Below are 20411 nucleotides of genomic sequence, written 5' to 3' on the forward strand. Positions count from 1 at the left end.
TTACTTCCTTCTTGTGGTCAGACACATAACATACACTACATCATTTCAGCTTCTCCCCAGACTGATCGTTGTTCTGTTACATAAGCTGCAAGCACGCCTTGCTTTCCTTTAGCCTGAACGTGTACATGCACAATAGAGTGTAAATGGGCAGGTGTGTGTTTATGTGACATTTCAGGAAGAATAAATCTTTGTAAAATCTATAAGCTATGACATTTTAGCAACAGGATTTCATATTCTCTGTGTTGTGGGCAGTGGCTGTTTATGGGAAACCACAGAATGTGGAGGCTATCAGTGTTGTGGTCTGGATGTCTGCAGTTGGAAGTCAGAGGGCAGGAACATTGGCAGCTGTCTGATATGAGGCCCTGGTGCCCTGTCACAGATTGGGTTCACTGGCCAACGCGATGGAGGTGACTTTGTAAGACAGAATTTTATTTTGTAATTACGACCATGACATATGAATATGTTGCCAGGTCCAGAAAACACCAGCTAGCTCCTTTGACCTCTTATCCCTCTCAGTTCTTCACTTTAAATGCCATGCCATTTTAAGGCTGACAACCAGCCTTACAGGAGGAAATAAAATCAAAAGTAAAATGCTGTCTTCAGTCAAATATTATTAAAAACACTGAACTTGAAACTTGAAACTACGTTTTTTTGTTTTAAGAAAAAATCCATATTTATAGTTTATAGCTGGATGATAAATGCTTATAGTACTTCTGGTTATTGTCACGTGGTGTAAAAGTTATTTTTCAAAGTCATAATGGAAATAAGATATTGTGAGCGATTAATCACTGAGGTGCAGTCAAGCAGAAACGTCCAGAGCAAAAAAATAAACAAATTACATAAAATACATGCACACATACATAACTCATGGTCCAAGCTCCAAATACTAAAATACTGCAGTTACTCAAACGGACGCTTGAAGCTGTTTCCATTAGCAAGGAAGTCACCAAAGACTCGCATCATAAAATGCGGAACTATTATGGCAGAATTATAAATATTCATAGTCAGGTGCATACAGGAGTTTTGGTCACTACAGTTATTTGAAAAGCATTTTTTTTTCCTTTTCTTAGAACTCACCAATCATATAAAGTATTCATATCATATATCAGTATTAGGGAGTGGCTGCAATGACTTAGCACACTTAGTCTCTGCTAATTTGAGTCACTGAACTGTGTAGGTTAGGTTTTTGAGGGTTTTTTTTTTTGGCTTTTTATGGCTCTAAAGTATTAGGTGATGATGTCCAAAAAGAGAAAACTGAGAATTCAAAATGGGACTTTGTGCAGCAACAGGTAACATCACAATGACTGTGGCTGTGTTTGCTCAGTAGAATTGGCTAATCTTCTCCTTGAGCATAGTGATTTATTGCATATAGATAAACTGAAAAATAGTGAAATAGCTTTGTCAAATTCACATAATCCAAAACTATCCAACTGTATCTTAAAAGTGCTCTCTTTGACCTTCTTCACATTTTAATCCTTGAAGTAATGTATTAATCAAGTGCTTGCGAAGCTACAACAGCAGTTAGAATTATACATCTAACAGAGCCTACCTGTGCTGTCCTCATAGACCACCGTTAGTTTCCTCCATTTGAAGAACGTGACTACATCCAGGATGGCCCTGGCAATAGCGGTGTACTCCGGATACAGGTTGATGAAAAAGGTGTCTTTGTTGTCCACCGATGGGTGTTTCCATCGTGTTTGTATGTGAGGGACTTCCAGAGCATTGCAGATAGATTGAACAGCACTAACTGAGGAGCTGTGAGAGGGGCCAAACACAGCAACCACCCCAAGAGCGAGCTGGTCACACACTAGTGGAAAAAAACAGAACAGCAGAAAAGCAGCTGGATGGATTTGATTGTTGCTATCAGACGATTCTTGATTACAGGTGAAGACTGTTGATGATTTTCAAGTGTTAAACTGGTTATATAATTTAAAGGGATTAGACTTTGATTTAAAAAGTAAGTTGTCTTACAACTACCTGGAAAGAATTGTAATCTAGTAATCTTACTATTATTTTCATTGTGATCACCAGTAAGTGGTTAAAAAAGTCTTAACCAGAAGCTTGTGGTTCTCTATGTGACATAAGTGAATGCTAATACGTATGGGGGATCAGGAGCTACAGTAGATTAAATGAAAATTAAACGATGACATTTTATTCAAGCCTAATCCACGGCTGCCACGGTGTAGTATTGGTATATTTTGAATAGACACTACACAGCCCCCTTTACTGACTGATTAAGATGCTGCCTAGCCTAATCCTGGGTGCTGTCTGACGCACTTCCAAATAGATTCATCTGCCACTTGTTAGGTTTACCTGTTCAGCTACTCTGTAATGCAACTATCTAATCAATCCCATGCAATAACTATCTACATTTAGGCCTATAGACACGGTCAAGATGAAGTTTTGCCTGTGGACTTTTAAACCCAGCATCAGAATGGAAAAGAAAGAAATGTAAGTGACTTTGAACGTAGCATGGTTGTTGGTGACGGATGGTGACAAGATTTTTCCCACACAATCATTCCAGGATTCTCACGATCAATTAAAAAGATTCTTTACACTAATTTAACTGAACAGCAACTGAAATATATCAAATCAAAGGTTTATGTATTATTATTACTTATTATTTTTTATTTATTATTAGAATTAACAGTTAGGGAAAACGTGCTTGATAAACACTGAATCTACCATTACATTTCATTTTTGGATTTTGTGGAAAATGTATGCATTTAAACTAATTAAAGTCAGCGTTTTAGAAAAACTCCCTACCTCTCCTGGAAGCCTCAAAGCCATCAAAGAGGTTGATCCTCTGAATGTCGTAGGTAAGAGTGGTGTTGGGCATCAGGGTCTTGTTGCGGTTTATGTTGTTAACAGCAAACTTGAAGGCCAGCTCGTCCGTACTCACTAACTCACTCTCTCGGGTCTCAAAAATCCCACCTGAACATTGAGACAGACGAGAAGGTTAAAAAGAAATCATTTCAGTTGAGATCAGGAGACAGCTGCAAAAGACCACACCTAGTGCATACGTGTTCTGCACTAAACCACCTTTGCTGCACTGAATTTCACTTTATTTTACTTGATCAAACATAGGAAACCACCACCAGAGGAGCAAACATCATGACCTCAGTGAGCAGCTGAAGTGAATTAAAGTCAAGATGTGCTTTGTTCTCAGTAACAGCTTCATTAAAGATGTTATATAGATGAGATGCAACGCCAGTAGGACTGGAAAAAACAATTTTGCCGTTATAAGCACTTAATAACATTATCATCACTATATTATCACCTTTTCAAGCTGTTAAAAATGTTAATAAGTCATTAATATTCATCCAGTCTTGGTAGTAGAAGATAATAGGATAATAACAACAACAATAATAATAATAATAATGAATGGACATTTAGTCTAAATAGTAAAGCACAAATTGACAAGCAAAAAGTTATGAATGAAAACATTATTAACAGTTAATAATGACAGAACAGCTTAAAAGGAAAATGTGTTACGTCAAAATATAAGGAGATGACATTACAGTAGACAAAACATAGACTTTTTTTCCTTAATAGATGGTATAGACAGGTTGAAGTCCTATACTTGTTGTAAAAAATCAACAAAAAGACAACAACAATAACAACACAGCCTCTTCACAATTACACCATCTATTCTCTGCTTTCTGCATTAATGGTGGTCACATTTTACTTTCTTTTTACACAAGCTATATCTCTGAGTCATAAAAACGCTGTAAATCCATTATGCGCACAGTTAAAGTTTCACTGCCTTCAGCCTGAGTTTTCTACAAGCAGAGAATGAAATTGAAATTGCCATGGTCGCATGATAATGATGATGAATATTAAGAGCTTGAGGTAAATAATCGAAAGTTTGTGACCGGCCATAAAAGACGTTCTGAACTTATTGCTTCTCACACAGGAAGGATGGTTCATATAAGTACTTATTCTTCCACTCTCACTTTTACACTGCAGAGACCCAAAGCTGCATATAATGTTGTAGAAACAATGCTGTTCAGACAGACTTTTGAAATTGCCCTTAAACTCCTCATCAACATCCAATGATCTGGGTGGATTCAAAGGGCAGATGAAATGAAAGTATAATTACTTCCATTGTGTGAAAGGGCAAGAAATAAAAAAGGCTATGGAGTTTCTGAGATGAGTCAAGGCATCGCAGTCAGGAAAAGCACAAATAACTGTTAGTCTTTTAGTAGGTTTTTTTTTTCAGTTTTTTCAATTCAGTTTTATTTATATAGCATCAAATCACAACAACAGTTGCCTCCATGCGTTTTATATTGTAAGGTAAAGACCCTACAATAATTCAAAGATAATCAGGATAATTTTCTGTGACTGCGGATGCAGTTTCTTGATTTAAAACACATATTTTATTTTATTATCTATATGTTGTATTATTGGGCCAGTCCTAAAACAAAATGAAATTTTAAAAAATTATAACATTTTTAGGGCATTTTATTATTATTTATTTCTGCAAATTTACTGGTTTTCAAATGCAAGTTAATAGGTTTACATGTCTTAAAATAAACAGTACTGTAACATGTGAATAATAATACCCAGTGGATCAGGGATTTTGTATCACTGATCAATAGACTGTCACGCTTCACAATACAGCTCACCACATTGTGTGTGGTGTTGGTCAAGGCCAAGCAGATAATGAGCTTAGCTCAAGGTTGGTGTTCAACCACAGCCTGAGATAAATTAAGGAGTGGGCAGATTTCACTACATCCAAAAAATCACATTAAATTATAGCTGAGATGTTGTAAAGATATTCAAATTTTTATTATATTAATGCTGATGTGGTGACTGACAGCCTACAGAAGAGAAGCAATACTTTAAATAACTCAGTTCAATTCAGCTTTATTTATATGACACCAAATCACAACAGCAGTTGTCTGCTGTATGCTTTATATTGTAAAGTAAAGACTCTACAATAATACAGAGAAAAGCCCAATCATCAAAGATTCTTTGAGCAAGCACTTGGCGATAGTGGAAAAAGAAAAACTCCCTTTTAAAAGGAAGAAACTTGTCACAAAAACACATCATTTGTCCTGTTTACTTTAGATAACAAAGAGATGTTAAACATGAAATTGTATTTTTGTACCAGCAAGGTAGATCCCCAATAGCTGCTAGCTGAAAACTTGATTTCAGCATGCAATAGATGGCTGAAGCCTCACCAGAAATGGTCTCAGTAGAGGGGCAGCTGCCAGGAAGTCATGCGGTAAGTGTATGCCAAATTGCACTGAAAATGAGTGGCAGAAGGTCTCATGGAGTGATGTCCCAAAATGTGAAAGCTTTAGTTTTCTGTATATAAAGAAGATGGCAGCAGAGAGGTACAACAGTGAGTGTCAACAACCATTTGCAAAATACGGTGAAGGCTCTGTCATGGTTTGGATCGCCCCATGCAATACCATCTGCAAAGCAAAATCTTATCAGCAACAACTTTGTTGTCGCACTATTAAACAAACTACCAATGCAGTAACAATACACAGTCATGGACTGGCCTCCATCATCTTGATAGAGAATGGAAAAAAGGCAAACATCCAAAAGAAGAGCTTTGGACTATATACGCATTTCATAATAAATTGCTGCACCTATTTCCCATTTTCCTAGCAAAAAATAAAGAGATGAGGGATGGCTCAAGACTTTTACACCATACTGTACACAAAATATCAAAGTTCAGAGCAGCAAAAAGGCAGAAAAGAGTCAAACAACTGAATAATACTCTGGTAAAAACATGCAAATTATCAAGCTGTGCTTTATCGCTTCAATTTGTACAAATCCTCAAAAAAGAAACAAGCAAAAAGAAAAAGTTTGGCTTTATGGGATGTAGCTGCGAACATTTCTGAAAGCGTATTATTAATATCGTCATCTCAATCTGAGTGAAATGGACTTTAAAAGTAGACACAAAAAAGAAAGAAAAAACTAATTTTATAAAACAGTATAAAAAAGTGTAATCAATAGATTGCAGCTCTTCACGAGTCGTTATGTTTTTCGGATTTCAAAAACTGTGTTATTAGTGTATTCACTTATAAATGCAACACAAAGGCTTTTCAAATCCAAGTGAACAATGGTATTCACTGGGTCTGCATTGGTTCAATGCCCACTCCAGGATTATAAGAAATGACTTATCTGTAAAACCTTGGTTAGCATTCTGTGCATGCTTAATAAATATTAATTTGAGTACAAACACCACAGATTCCCACGCACCCACATAAAATTCACAGTCACATTTAAACAGGTCAGCTATTGTTTGTTTCCCCCTGCTGCATAATGGGGTTAAAAAAATAGCCAAAATCTAATAATCTAATTGCAAAAATAAATAAATAAGTAACCAAATTGAATCCTCTACTCGGCAAATCATTAGTATCAGCATAGAATTTCACAATTGGTGGATCCCTAAAATAAATCATTCCAAATGACATCAAATCCAATTATAGTCAGAAGAAAACAGCAGCACAAACTGTGTGCATTCAGTAGCCACTGATTCTCCAAAACCTCGAAGAATAAATCTGATCTTTGTGCCAGACTGCCGTGCAGACCTGATCAGCGTCTTCACCAACCCACTGTGGAGAGATAAATATGTTTGTGTCGGAGCATGAAGAACTGTGAATGATCCATCTTCACTTTGCTCTCTAATTACAAACAATTATGTTTTACATCCGTCATGTGTGATTCCTTCTTGGAGAGCAGCTTGAACTCTCCTGTGGCTTATGATTGCTGCACTTACAAAAGTTATGTATTTTTTTAAGCAAATGAATTCATGTAACTAAGAGCACTAAAAGCATTCATTTACAATCCCAATAATGAAGAATAATTTGTCATAGGAATGCGCTTCTGCCTGCCTCATAAATGGATGTTAAAGGTTTTCAGGGGACCTACAGGACTCTATAAATGCGTTTGAACATTGGTTGTGTAGATAAGGGTGACTATAAATGTGAAAGTTATTTTTTAATCTATTAAGAGAAAATTCATGCTTTTCTAAGATGGGTGTTATTCAGCAGTGTTTTAATTATCATTCTGATGCCATAAAAAAAAATGACCAATAACATGATACCAAAAAAATCCCAGATCAGAGACAAAACCCAGGACGCTAACAATGTGTTTTAGTGAACTGCCACAAGATTCTCATTTTTCATCAAAAAGACGTTTGATCTGATGACAACATGAGCTCATTTGCCATTTGCATAAAGATTACTGAGATATTTCAGTACTCTGGCACAATCTGGATACAAACTGTGTGCACAAATGAGGGAAGCTTAGTCTGCTGTGTTGCAGTATATCAAAGTCCCAATTTGTTTTTATGCGACACAGTTCCAAGTGATGATCAATTTAACCAATTTTTCATCAGACATGAAGCCGTCCAAATAATGTGGCTTCGGTAACCCTTACAAATTAGCAGTCATTATTTTTTAATGATTTTATTGGTCCGTCACGATTGTTTTTGATGGGTTAGCGCTCTTTTCTTATGCAGAAATCAATTTTCTTTGAAGCCAGTATAGTCATTAAAGCTGTAACAAGCTGTCCCGCGGACTGCCACTAAAATCTAGTGTGGCTATTTTACATGTCAAAAGCCTTTTTACCACATAAATATGAATACTGGGGGAAACAGCAACATCCATTAAGGTGTTTCACCGTTTTTACTTTACTGTAAAAGGCACTATATTTTTCATTTTTTCTTTTATTGTCTTTTTCAGAGCCTTACATTAACTATTCTCTTCTTTTCTACTCTCCACAACTTATCCATGATTACTGATACGGGTGTTCCAGTCCTAATTTGTTTGCAAAAGTTTGTCTGGCACACACTGTACTTGAGTCACTGGAGGGCAGTTAGACATCAAACTGCCACTCAGTACCAGAGGTAGATGAAAGGTGGCGCTCTCTAACACCTCTGAAAGATCACTGAGCTGGATGAGTAAGAGAGTTCATCTTTTTGCTCACGATGACAGAAACTACAGCCATTACTCTGAAAACAGTCATTGCCACACACTGTGGACAGGCTATGAAGCCACGGGTAAGGGGAAATACATCTGGGAGAGTATAAAAGGGGCCTAAGGTGTCGCACTGTCGTTCTGGCTGAGGAAAAATATAGGAAACATTTTGTTCTCAAGAGCAAATCAAGGGAGCTGTGTGACGGGCAAACAAGGCAAACGTGCAATTGGGGAAGTAAAAGCTGAGGAGAGAAAGAGAAAATAGGGAGACACGGAGAGAAACAACACCAAGAAATTACTGCAAGGGCACCGAAAGGGCAAGGAGTGAAGTCATGGTGTACCATGTCAACCAAGCGAGTTTTTTAAAAACATTTTCAATACAAGTGCAAAAACTCTGAGAGGTCAAATGATGTCATGATGTCTGATATTGCTTAGTAACAGAGAGAAATCTCAAAAATCAAAGCCAAGACACTCAACATCCTCTATATTTTGACAAATTTAAAATACATAAACGTCTAAGAAGGAGACATTAGATAAGTTATTAGTTGAAGTTTGCCATTTTTTGGCCCTGGTTTTGAGATATGAAAGCAGTATGTTTATAGCTGAAATCATGCCCAACAGAGTCTCTCTCAGGTTCCAAAATCCTGTTCTCCACCAGCATGCTGGACATATACAGATGCCACTGATAAGAAAAAAAGGTATGAATAGGGGTGGCTCTTTACTACTCGCAATCCTGAGTTTCATGAGACTGGAGGATCAATACATACAAATAAATAAGGTCAGTCAGGTAGTTTCATGACTGCAGCTTCTTCTTATGTCTCAAGGGCAAAAATACTGGCTACCTACTTGATAACTGTGTTTCTGACAGAGCTCATTTAGCCATAGTCTATCTATCTATCTATCTATCTATCTATCTATCTATCTATCTATCTATCTATCTATCTATCTATCTATCTATAGTATTTATATAACACCAGAGAGAAAACTGCAACCAAGAGCCCCACCCTACGCTGACCCCCTGTGAGCAAGCACTTGTGGAAACAGTGGGAAGAAAAAACTCCCTTTTAACATGAACAAACCTCTCGAAATACCAGTGTCTCTTTTCCCTTTACTCCTCAACCAGCTGTGGCAAGAGGAAAAAAAGGGGAAAGATGCAAATTACAGAAGAGAGAAGACAAAATTTAATGACGTGAGGAGTGAAATGAGAGGTATATTGCATTGTGGGGTGTGCTCTAGCAACCTAAGGCTATGGTAGCATAATAAGGATGCTTCAGGGTCACTTGATCCAGACATATAAGAATTATCAACAAATAAAGTTTTAAAAGTTTTGAGCGTGTTTGTCTGTACTCCACATGGTAGCTGCTTCCAGAGGAGAAGAGTCTGACAGCTGAAAGCTCTGGCTTCCTTCCTACTTTTGGAAATCCTACAAACAAGTAAGCTTGGCGTCTGAGAGCAAAGTTCTCTGTTGGGATAATATAATACTATGAGGTCTTTATGTTGGAGCCACGTTATTTAAAACTTTGTATGTGAGAAGATTTTGAATCCACTTCTAGATTTAACAATGAAGCCAATGAAGAGAAGCCAATAACGTGCCAAAATGAAGTAATTTGCCTGAGAAGACATTCATTCATTTTCCTAATAGCTTTTCTTAAGTGTTGGAATAAAATCAGGTAATCTATAATATTAATCAGGTCCTCTGTTTATAAATGTAGGTTACAGCTCCTGCTCAGCTTTAGCAAATCGATTTAAAAGAAAGCAACACCTGGAGCCAAACGTTGCAGTTCTTTGATTTCTCCTTCTTCTTCTCACTCTCTCTTTCTCTCTCTCTCTCTCTCTCTCTCACACACACACACACACACACAAACAGACATTGATAGTATCTTATGTGAATGTTTTGGAGTTGTGAATTATTTCTGGGCTTGTGTTGTTTAAGAAGTCTGGACCACCAAAACTGAACATATCGGTCCTGAATTATCATGAATTTTAATGTGTAACCAAGGGCTACACTCCTGATGATAAAACCATGTGCATGTGCAGCTGGACTTCACAACAAACATGAACAAATGCTGTGCATGCAAAACAAAATTTACATGTGTGGACATGAAGATTATTAAAAAATAATAACAACTGGAGCTGACAGGTTGTAATCCACTTGGCTAATGTAAGCTCTGTTTTAAAAATCAGCTCTTTAGCAACCTGTTATAACTCCCAGGCCCCACCCCCAACACTCAGAAATGTCTTATATTTATTTTTTCTTCGCTTCTTAAACATAAAACCTCTGCTTTGTAGACTGATGTATAGTTTTGCTGAGCTTGACACAAGAGACAATATTTTCCAATTAATCTGCAGAAGAACCAAAGTGCCTCTTTACCGAATGTGGGTTCACTGTAAAATTTAAATACATAGTAGATCCGATATACAATTTACAAATGTAATGTGGAAACTTGAAACATCAGGCCACATACAAGAGTGGACTTTTCAGTAAAGACAGTGTGGCTGTTAAAGAAGAACAAAAATGGAATATTTATCAGTTCTTTACAGAATCCTTAATCCTTGTCTTAACAGACAACTTAGCAAAGAACCCATTTTAAATAGTGTCTTTAGGGACTTTGTTTTAGCAGTCTGTTGCAAAAACATATTTGTTTCCAAATTCTTTTGTTGAGTTTACAAAAATACCAAAGATAACACAGTTTGACAGGGATAAAATCGTATTTTTCACCAAAAATATGATTCCCTAAGCACTATTATACAAAAACTTGGCAAATCTCTCGATAGCATCACTAAAAAAAATGAGGAAACTGAAAAAAGTGAGAACAAAAACAGACACTGCAATCCAAAGATTCAAATGGGTAGCAGTGACAGCAACCCAAAATGTATTCAGTCAATTAGATCCACACATTACGGTTGGAGTCTGGTCTGACTCAAAGCCTGAATGTGATATCCTTGGATAATGAACACAGCCCTCAGTGCTCACCAAGCTCCTCCTGTCTAATCAAATCTAGGTGTAGCCTTCTGACTCCTCACCTCCACTAAGCTGATGATAGCAGGATTGAGAATAACTGGCGGGCATATTTTGAATGAAAATGTCTCCAAAATGAGTGTGTGAAGCCATGACAATATCCAGAGAGGAATCAATAATCTATTACTTTTACGTGTTTGTGTTTGGCAGTAACCACACAGAGCCTCATGCAAACCCACGGATGGTGAAATAACTGTTCACGAGCTTGTTTCTGTCAGAACTGCAGCATTTGTAATTAAAAACACATTGATCCGCAGCATTTCAAGACTTTCTATATAATTACATTCACCAGCAAGTTGGTGTCTAGTGAAGATGATGAATTAAACAGAGGTGTGAGTTTAAATTAATTTAATTTTAGTCACCTTAGAGGGGATATTTATCTTGTATTGATTTCTATGTAAACTATCTTTCTCACAGTGTTGTTTATATAGTAATGAAAATGCAAAACACTGAATCTGTGGCAAATCAATCTCGTTAAATACGCGAGTAAAGTTGTCAAAGTATGTTTTTGAAGCTGTACGGTAATCTTTCCCTTTGTATTGACCCTCAGTGAATCTTACTCCCAATCGTTAATAATAATAGCACAGTCACTTTCGATGTGTATAAAGGCAGAAAATTCGGATGCGAAACGGCCATCGCAGACCGCGAATGTTCTTAAATCTCAAAGGGAAATGAAACAGGTCACACAAACGCTAGACTTTTCGTTCTGACTGTTCAGTCAATTTACAAATGCAGGGAAACGACATCAGCACCGTGCGTAAACTGTTGCGCTTACCGATTCTCAGGACTTGCGTGGAGCTCAGAAAGAGCTGAGCCGCGAAAAGAAAATAGCCAAAAAGTCTCTTTCTTTCTTCCATCATTCTCCCTCTCGTTCTCGAAGTCACGGCAAATGTCGAGACCGTGACAGACAGAAGCAGCTTCTAAACGAGCCCGGGCACACCTGACGCGCCATGCCAGCGCGCAACCCAAGTTTTATTCCCAATTTGATGATTCCACTCTGCATCACTCCATCGCGCAGAAGAAACCAAAGACGACGACAACAAGTTCCGTGTGTCCAACTTTCACATGCAAAGTCAAATCAAGTCACGTCTTCTTAACATAGCTGGCTGCGGTGGGCTACAGCAAACACGTCCACGAGAGTCCGTGCGCCTCCGAGGATGCAGAGTGAGGGCGCGCGAGTCGGGCCAAGCGAGCTGAAATTCAATTAGCTTCCGGTGAGCATTTTCAGAATAGTACTCAAACCTACCTCGTCGTGGAGGTTTTGCAAACATGCGTGTTAGGTAATGAATGGGGTTTTTCTTTCTTTCTTTTTTTTGTTTGTTTGTTTATTTTAAAAATCTGCATTGACCCGAAGTGTGTAGACAATAAAACGTTGGATTAAAGATTTTGAAATTTATTACCGAATTTCAGTCAACTATTTGGAATCACTTTGAATAATGTTTTCTTCAAATGGTAATCAGAATTAATTCAGTCAAACTTTCAAAGCTTTTACTCTGAAGGTACTCGCAGTCTAATTTCGATTCAGCTCGTTTTTGCTAGTTTGGCTGGAGTCGCTTTGGATTAAGGAGCATGGCAGATGGATTGGCAGCGGTTCTCCCCACCGGTCCTGATGAGAGGAGAATAATCTTCAGGTTACAGGGCAGAGGCCAGATTATCTCTCACTACAGGCAAAAACGAGGTTTTTATCTGACTGGATCACTGGATGCCTTCCCATTCAGTCCCATGACTCTCACAAGGCAGCAAAAATAACGAATTGTTGTGTAATACGCTCGAACATCCCTGAAAGAGAATTGGCTCAATCATAATGACTGCCGGTGGAGAATCATTTTTATTACCTTGTGGAGGAAACTCATCTGTCCACTACTTGACTGAAAGCTCCATGGGGTTTGCCAACTCTGGGCTACTGCTTAACATTGTGACATTTAAAAACGGGCAAAGACACCAAAAGCCTGCCATCTCACAATTTTGCAAGCCTCAAGCAAAAACCCCATCACATCAGAAATGACATTTGTTTATCAGAATGTTTGCGAGCGCTCTCTCAAATCTGGGAGCCAAGTGATCTGAGACAACCAGCCAGCTCAACCTGGAGCCCTGACAAACAGCCTATAGACAAACTTAATTAACTCAGAAAATGACCAGCCTGCGTCTCCAGAAATAGTCCTCGGGCAACGGTCCTGGGCAAAAAAAGGAAAAAAAAAACCCCTCCTCTGATATGAATACCGAGCAGAGTTGTCTCCTTGTAAAGTTTTTATTTTTATTTTTATGCAACACATGTAGAATACCTGACACTCCAGCAGAAGCACGCGGGTACTGTGAATGAAAGGATACATTTTAAACAGAATTGGTGTTTACAGCTTCTTTGTGGGGAAAATTAATTACGACAGATAATGGGAAATAAATTGTGGTTGTTGGCTGCAGAAAATGAGTTGCTTTGACAATGCAGAAATGGCACATAAACACCAAACTACATTTAGAAAAAGATTTATTTTAACATTAAAAAAAAAAAAATCAAAAATGCTCCACAGTTTTAAAAGTACAAAAGGGGTGGGGTCGGGGGTCAAAGGGAATCATTTGCTTCCAAGGACAAGTGATTGTACCTCAGTCTCAAGTCCGTACTGACCATTCTGAACCAGTTGGCTAAAATCTAAGAAACCAGCTTTATCATTAAAAAGACAGAATTAAGAACAGAGTATATCATTTCCATCCATTTTCCTTTCACTCTGAAACGGAGCTGCTTATACATCCCCCCGACACACACACACACACACACACAAACAGTTGGGTATTAAGTGCTTGTTCGATACATCCATTAAGGTGCGCATGACTGTTGAACACAGCAATCAGCAGGTTGTTGTTGTTGTGACGACAAAGTGAAACAGCACAGCCTGGTGGACAGGGGTAGTAACGCAGAATTTTATGAAGTAGAAATATACATAGAAAATGCCACACGACAAAAGTCAACATAACAGATGAAAGCTGAGGATGACGTCTGAATCCATTAGAGCAGTTGTGGGCAAATAATTTTCCTCAAGGGGCCACATGTGATGGTGGAACTATTGATTAATACTGAGCAGAATTGATTAGATCAGTATTTAATTTGTGACCCCTGACGGGAGGTGAATTGCCCACTCCTGTATTTGAGCGAGGCTGGTCAACTGCATGACCGCCCCCCCTTTAAATTATAGTACAGTCACTAACACGGTCCTTTCAAACACAAGAGACAATTCAAGTAAACAGGACTATAGACATTACTCTGGTATTTATCACAGACATGAAGACGACATGGCCTCAGTGGCAAAAAAAGAAAGAGTCCAAAATAATAATGGACTTGATGAAACCAATTAGTTACCAAAATAAAAAGACATTTTATTTGAGAAACACAATTAAAGACTCATCATTCACACAAAGGGGAAAAAGAAGCTTGTTTCTGGCAGCAAACACACAAAAGGTCGTTTGTAACACTGGGCATCTGAATGTGATGTAAACATAGAAAAATTACAGTATTTTTTTAAAGGCAGTAATTAAATAAAGAACAAGGTAAGGATATGAGAGGAGAAAAAGTGAGCTTCAAAATATTTTTATACAGTTATACAAGTCAACAGCACTCTTGTTCTCCTGATTATACACTGTTGTGTAGCTGATATTAAGTTAAATATTTTTTTTAATTTTTTTTTACAAAGCACAATAAAGCTAGTTAGATGTCGCCGTCCTTTATGCAGCAGTCATTAAGCCAAAAGCCCCTGAAGAAAAAAACGAAAAAAAAAGTAACACACAGCCCTTGAATGTTCGAATACAAACGTCAGAAAAATATAACACCCACATTCCTGTGTTGAAAAATAGACTTTTTGGCCTGAAGGTCACAGTTCAGTGGTGATGTCTCCTCTGTAAAATGCGTGCATGGTGCAGTAGCTGCCTTTACTTTCTGTGTCTGTGCACACATGCACTTACTGTATGTTTATACACATGAAGACACGCTTGCTCATTGACTGGCGTGCACATCCAGTGCTGTGTTCCTCATATGTTTACCTGTACTTCCTTGTTACTTTTTCCCCCCCTCTCTGGGTGCTTCAGTACTTTAGGATTGTCAGAACATGGGAAGATGTGGGTGAGATGGAAGGAGAGGTTGTGCAGAGATGCAGTCAGGATTTGTTGAGGTTCCCCGAATTCTACAGTTTTAAAGCTTTCTGTTCTCACACCTTTTCTTTGACTCCTACATTATCCTACATAATCTTCATCATATATCAGAAGACGTCACTGTTGGCAAAGTCGTCCCGCCGCACCCAGATGACATCGTGGTCCTGGTTTGTGGCCCCCTCCACAGCACACTGCTTCAAGGAAGCGACCTTTAAAGTTGAGGTTGTACTGCTCGGGAGAGAGGCACCGCAGGAAGTAATGGAGTCTACCAAGCTGGAGTCATCCCCATGCTTTGTTCGATCAGCGTCCTCCTCCTGCATGATCTCACACTCTGCTCCTCCATTCAGGTTGATGTCTTTTCCCTGTAGGTTCAGTCCTTTCATCTGCTCCTCCAGGTTGTCCAGTTTCGTCGACATGGCTCGGACTGACGTGCAGTACTCGTCGTCGTCGCTCAAAATGTCCGTCTCCTTCACCTGCCCGACATCGGTGCCCTCACACTGATTTTCATAGCAACCCAGGTTGAACTGCTCTTCCACCCAGCGGTCCGTGTCCTCTCCCTGAGGTTTGCAAGGCTGAAGTTGATCAGACAACTCGGATTTGGAGCAAGGGCGGGAGGGACGAGACGAGGGGTCTTCATGAGCGCTATTGTTGTTGTCTCCGTGGAAAACCAGGTCGGTATCGATGGTGATGCGGTTCCTCACCAACCGCCTGCGAGCTAGCGTTCGAGATGGAGCTGAGGCTAAACAGAGAAAGACAGGAAGGCGTCAGAAGATTTTAGTTAACTGAAATAAACATCAAATTAGACTTTCCTGTCTTTCCTAACTAATGCCAACATATTATGCATTTGTAATAAAAAGTAATATACAGAACTATAATAAATCTGTTACTGTCTAAGCATGTTTGTCTGCATTGCTATTGTAACAGAACATATATTCAAGCTCTGTCACCTGCTCTGTTCATGATGGGCCGCACCCCTTTAAGGGCAAAAAGACGCTTGCCCCCAAATGGGACATACTGCTGGCTGGGGGGAAGAGACTCTGTCTTAAGAAGCTGCCGTCGTTGCTTCTCCCTAAGGATGGAGTGAACTGCTTTCAGGAAGTCCTTCTTACTCTCTGGAGAACTGCAGATCAGACAAGGAAACATGAAAGACCATGAAAATATCATAAGACAGAGGTAGCTTCGGTTTGATGGGGTTTTTTGTTTGTTTTTTGGGGGGGGGTTGTCAAAAATTGCATTTTTAATCTCACATCTCAAAGCTTCTTAAGTCTCATTTCCTTTTTTTTGCATGTTTCAATTATGGAGCTTCTAGTATGCACTTTAACCACTTTAGTAAACACTTTAAACTTTGGAATGCTCTTGCTCAGCCTATCAGGTCACCTGAATCAGTGACTAGTTTTGAAAGACTGCTAAAAATAATTTTTATAGGTTCTCTTTTCTTCAATCTTTTGCCAATTATCGGTGGCTTTTTGTGTCTATGCAGGAAAAAATGACCATGACTTTGTGAAACATGTATAAATATGTACATTTAATAAAAAAAATAATGTTTTGAACCAAAATGTGACACACTTTGTAACTGTTTTTTTAAAGTGCTATACAAATAACGTTATTATTCGTGTTCATATGTTTTGAATCTGTATGTGCAGTTTTACCTGAAGCACAACTGGAAGCTTCTCTCTGGTCTTCCTTCAGATTCGGACCTTGTGTGGACAATTTCACAGACCGCCGTGGCCTCTGAGTCTGAGAAAAGGCCCAGAAGAGAAAAGATGTGAAATACATTTGCAGAAGTTAATTTCCATCATCAATTTCTTTTCCCTTAACAACAGGCCATTAGGCAGATAAACAGCCGTGTTTGGGCTGAATCGCCGGAGGGTGATTTAAAGTTCACTTAGGACACAGAAGATGTGAGAAAGAAGGCATGCAGATCTACTAATGAGTATTTATCTGTTGTGTCTACAAAAGGTTATTTATTTTCTGCAGGAGAGGAAAGCAGCAACACTGACAGGGCTCCAAAGCATCTTAAGCTTCTGTCACAAAATGCTGATTTATAACCGTGGTTATTTTGGGGAACAGGGGAACATGCAAATGATCTTTTCAATGATCTCAGCATAAAAAGTAAAAAAGAGCAATTTTGCCTTGGAATAGTCTGGTTATGGCTTTAAGCACTTTAAGGTTAGGCTATAATCTAGTGGATGTTCTTGGATGACCTGATAATTTAATTAATGCATTAAACAAGTCATAGCCTCCAAAATCCTTTCATGATTTTCCCTCATTTCTTCATGAAAACACTTTTATTAATGTAAATTTTGAGCCCATCGCTACTCCTCCTAAAAAAAAAAAAAAGGTTGATATGTTGGTATTCCAGTTGTCCAACACATTCATACATTATAGACTAATGGTCAAATAATACATTTTTACTGTACAGGTCTTCTATTTGAAGATATGCTATAACTAAATCCATGTGTTTCTAATGTAATTACTCCATCCATGTTTATGTAAAACTCCAAATCAGTCCTTAAAATGCTAACAGTACTTGAGGGAAAAGATTGAAAATTGCTGCATGTTACTATATTTAAATATACTCACTCGGGAGGGTTCGGACTTGCAGAGAATCCATTGCAATCATGTGACGGAATCGGATGGGATCTTTTTCATCGCCCCCAGACCCGCGATGAGATGCACCCTGAAAGATAGAGACTGGTCAAATATTTAATGCATAACCGCTGCAGTGCATCAACATGACAGCAGAGAGCATCAGAGTGCAAAGAGAGAAGGTTCATTGAACAGATACAAGTATCTACTATACTGTACTAGGGGGAGCGTGCACACACGCAGTTATTGCAGCTGCCAATAACTGCCCTCACACCACCATGAAACATTAGCCTAATTATTTCTGTCCCCCATGCAATGTAAAAAGAGAACACGTTAAAAGCACTTCAGAGGAAGTGCACCCTCGATCACTGTGTGTCTTAAAATGCAATTAAAATTAAAAGTCCAAAAAAGGTACTTACAATTTTTTTCCTGTGCTTAGAGCAGTCCTTGTAGACAAATACAACTGCTGTTTTGAACACTGCATGCGGGCAGAGAGAGAGAGAGGGGGAGAAAAGAAGTGAGAGAAACGATTAACAGGGTCTGCATTTGTTCCTTGCACATATCAAAGAATGTTTCATTGTAAAATTTACTACATTGTAAAAAAAAACTTCATGTTTCAGCTTTCAAGGAAAAAATAGCTCCAAGCTATCGACATTATCTGTCAGCAGAAAGAAAGATAAAATGGGCAAAAGCCACAGCAACAAAGCAGCAACTTCTACTCACTGTCGCCTTGCCCGAGAAAGAACATATAATAAGCAGATGTAATATTTATTGTCAAAGGTGTCTCAGCTGAGTGCATTTTAAAACACATCCCAGGCACTTCTGAGTAGGTGTGTGAGAACTGCATATCACACCATTAATAATCACTTCACCCGAAAACTGAAAAACAATGTAAAGATCTCAGAATGCATGACTGGGTCCATTTCCCCATTAACTGAAATAGCACGGAGCAGTACCAAAGCCTGACAGCAAAGCCTCACATGAAACAGTAAAGTATTCATAAATGCAGAGCAAGTGCTCTTTCATAAAAATGTAACTGCATGCAGCTCCTCTTATAAGTTTAGAAATGTTCATGATGAACAAGAATGTCATGGCAACACTGGTTTATTTTCTGGGATGATATTTTTACATCTTTGACATAAAAAAAAGGTGCAAAAGTTGTGGTTTATTTGGTTTTCTGAAACCAATACAGTGTCAAAAATAGGCTGCACATACATGACAGCTTCTGTTTGGTCACATATTTTAAAAAACTTGTTTTGGCAGCATAAATAAATTTGTTAGTTTCCTGGGAAACCCAACTTTCACAGACCCAACTTTTCACAGACAGACCAAATATTTGCCATCATTTGTGGAGACCGTTCTAAAATGCTTATCTTAGCCCCTTTTATCCATCAGTGCAGGTGTTCATCGAGTTGAATGCATCACCTTTATCTCTCCAACATACCTCCAGTCTCTTTATCTCATCTGACCTCAAATTTATACTGGGTTCAGTGCAGTTAGTTGCAAACTCAGGTTTCTCTTACAGATCCTGAGCATCAGAACCAAGTTCTTCTGCGCTGAGGGTTGCAGATTATTCCGAGAGATATTCTTGAGTTGTGTTAATCTTCAGTCATACCTACACTGAGCTTCTGAGACTTTCCCGTTGCACTGTGTGCCAATTGAGCCAATGAGAGTTGTCAAATGAACCATTTGAGGGTTGCGACAGAGAAGCTACTAGCTGTGAACTGTGAGGACTAAAGGGGAGTTAAGAACAAGGACATTAAGTAAAGTTTAAAGTTAAGTAGCTTTCAGCGCAACTGAATTAATAATCTAAGTTTACGCCTTTTCAATTTAAAACAGGACAGCACATTACTTAGCATGAGTACTTGGATCCATTATGTAAATGTGGCTTAGCAATTTTTCATCTGCAGTCCCTTAGGTGGGTGTTGATTTCTATTAAATGTGCTTTTTCTACAATCATTGTGCCCCACGAAAAAAAAAACTGTTAAAATTATGAAAAATAGAATATAATAATGACATTCATGTCCATTATGCAAACTTCCAGCTTCAGCTGCATCTATGGCAGAATGCACTAGAATTAGCGATGCTTGGTCTACACAGGTTTTTAATCTATCCTGTGCATAAAGATACAAACTGTATATTGACCTTTTTTAATTATTCATAAAGAAGAGCTGAGGCTGAAAATGGAACCTATGATAAATCAAAATGTAGACAGTTGATCAGCTTAGGTTTGTAATCACATTAAACATCAGTACAACAAATCCCCACTTTATGGAGACTCTGTCATATTGTAGGTATATCTCTGTGTTATGTAAGGAGGTACTCCCGGCAGCCTGAATTTCAGGTGGTAAAATCTACATAAAACCGTACCAAAAGCAGCTAAATCCGGGTCCTTTTTGCTCTTGGCCAAAGAGGTTTGAGGGTTTATCCATGCCACCGTAGAATGTAGTAAAAGATCCCCCATCGAGAGGTCAGCCACCTGTGATGCATAAAGTTAAAAAAAAAAAAAAAAAACATGTTAAAAAAATAGCAAATAAGTCACGGGATCACTCACTGGGCTTAAGGCTGATACGTTAATGTGTGCTACCTCTTTTTTATCAGCAGTCTGCTCGTTGATCAGCTGGTCAAAAACAGCGCCGTACTCCTCATGAAGCTTTTGCATCTCATTGATGTGACTTGCAACTTTGTTCATGGCCTTAATTGCAACTACATGGGGCAAATATTTAAAG

General features: G+C 38.4%; 2 protein-coding genes across 8 annotated transcripts in view; both read right to left on the reverse strand.

Annotated features, from left to right (window-relative positions):
- The window catches only part of grik1a (glutamate receptor, ionotropic, kainate 1a), a 35567-nt gene extending 23410 nt beyond the window's left edge, over nt 1-12157 (reverse strand). For 3 of the 5 annotated variants that reach the window (XM_019364167.2, XM_005472251.4, XM_013272370.3), the window contains exons 1-3: nt 11735-12155; nt 2767-2934; nt 1550-1807 (exon numbers count right to left, since the gene is read on the reverse strand). In XM_019364167.2, the coding sequence (XP_019219712.1) occupies nt 1550-1807; nt 2767-2934; nt 11735-11819 (511 nt within the window). In that variant the 5' untranslated portion in view covers nt 11820-12155. Of the gene's footprint in view, nt 1-1549; nt 1808-2766; nt 2935-11734 lie in introns of all 5 variants that reach the window. The other 2 variants (XM_003446886.5, XM_005472252.4) reach the window with 2 other exon arrangements.
- Nucleotides 12158-13424: 1267 nt separating this feature from the next.
- Nucleotides 13425-20411, reverse strand: part of LOC100698758 (T-lymphoma invasion and metastasis-inducing protein 1) — a 51592-nt gene continuing 44605 nt past the window's right edge. For all 3 annotated transcript variants that reach the window (XM_005472257.3, XM_005472255.3, XM_005472256.4), the window contains exons 23-29: nt 20270-20388; nt 20053-20161; nt 18102-18160; nt 17677-17773; nt 16743-16830; nt 16041-16213; nt 13425-15832 (exon numbers count right to left, since the gene is read on the reverse strand). In XM_005472257.3, coding sequence (XP_005472314.1) covers nt 15201-15832; nt 16041-16213; nt 16743-16830; nt 17677-17773; nt 18102-18160; nt 20053-20161; nt 20270-20388 — 1277 coding nt within the window. In that variant the 3' untranslated portion in view covers nt 13425-15200. The remainder of the gene's footprint in view (nt 15833-16040; nt 16214-16742; nt 16831-17676; nt 17774-18101; nt 18161-20052; nt 20162-20269; nt 20389-20411) is intronic.

The sequence above is a fragment of the Oreochromis niloticus genome, linkage group LG10 (genome assembly GCF_001858045.2).
Source record: "Oreochromis niloticus isolate F11D_XX linkage group LG10, O_niloticus_UMD_NMBU, whole genome shotgun sequence".
NCBI classification, from domain to species: Eukaryota; Metazoa; Chordata; class Actinopteri; order Cichliformes; family Cichlidae; genus Oreochromis; species Oreochromis niloticus.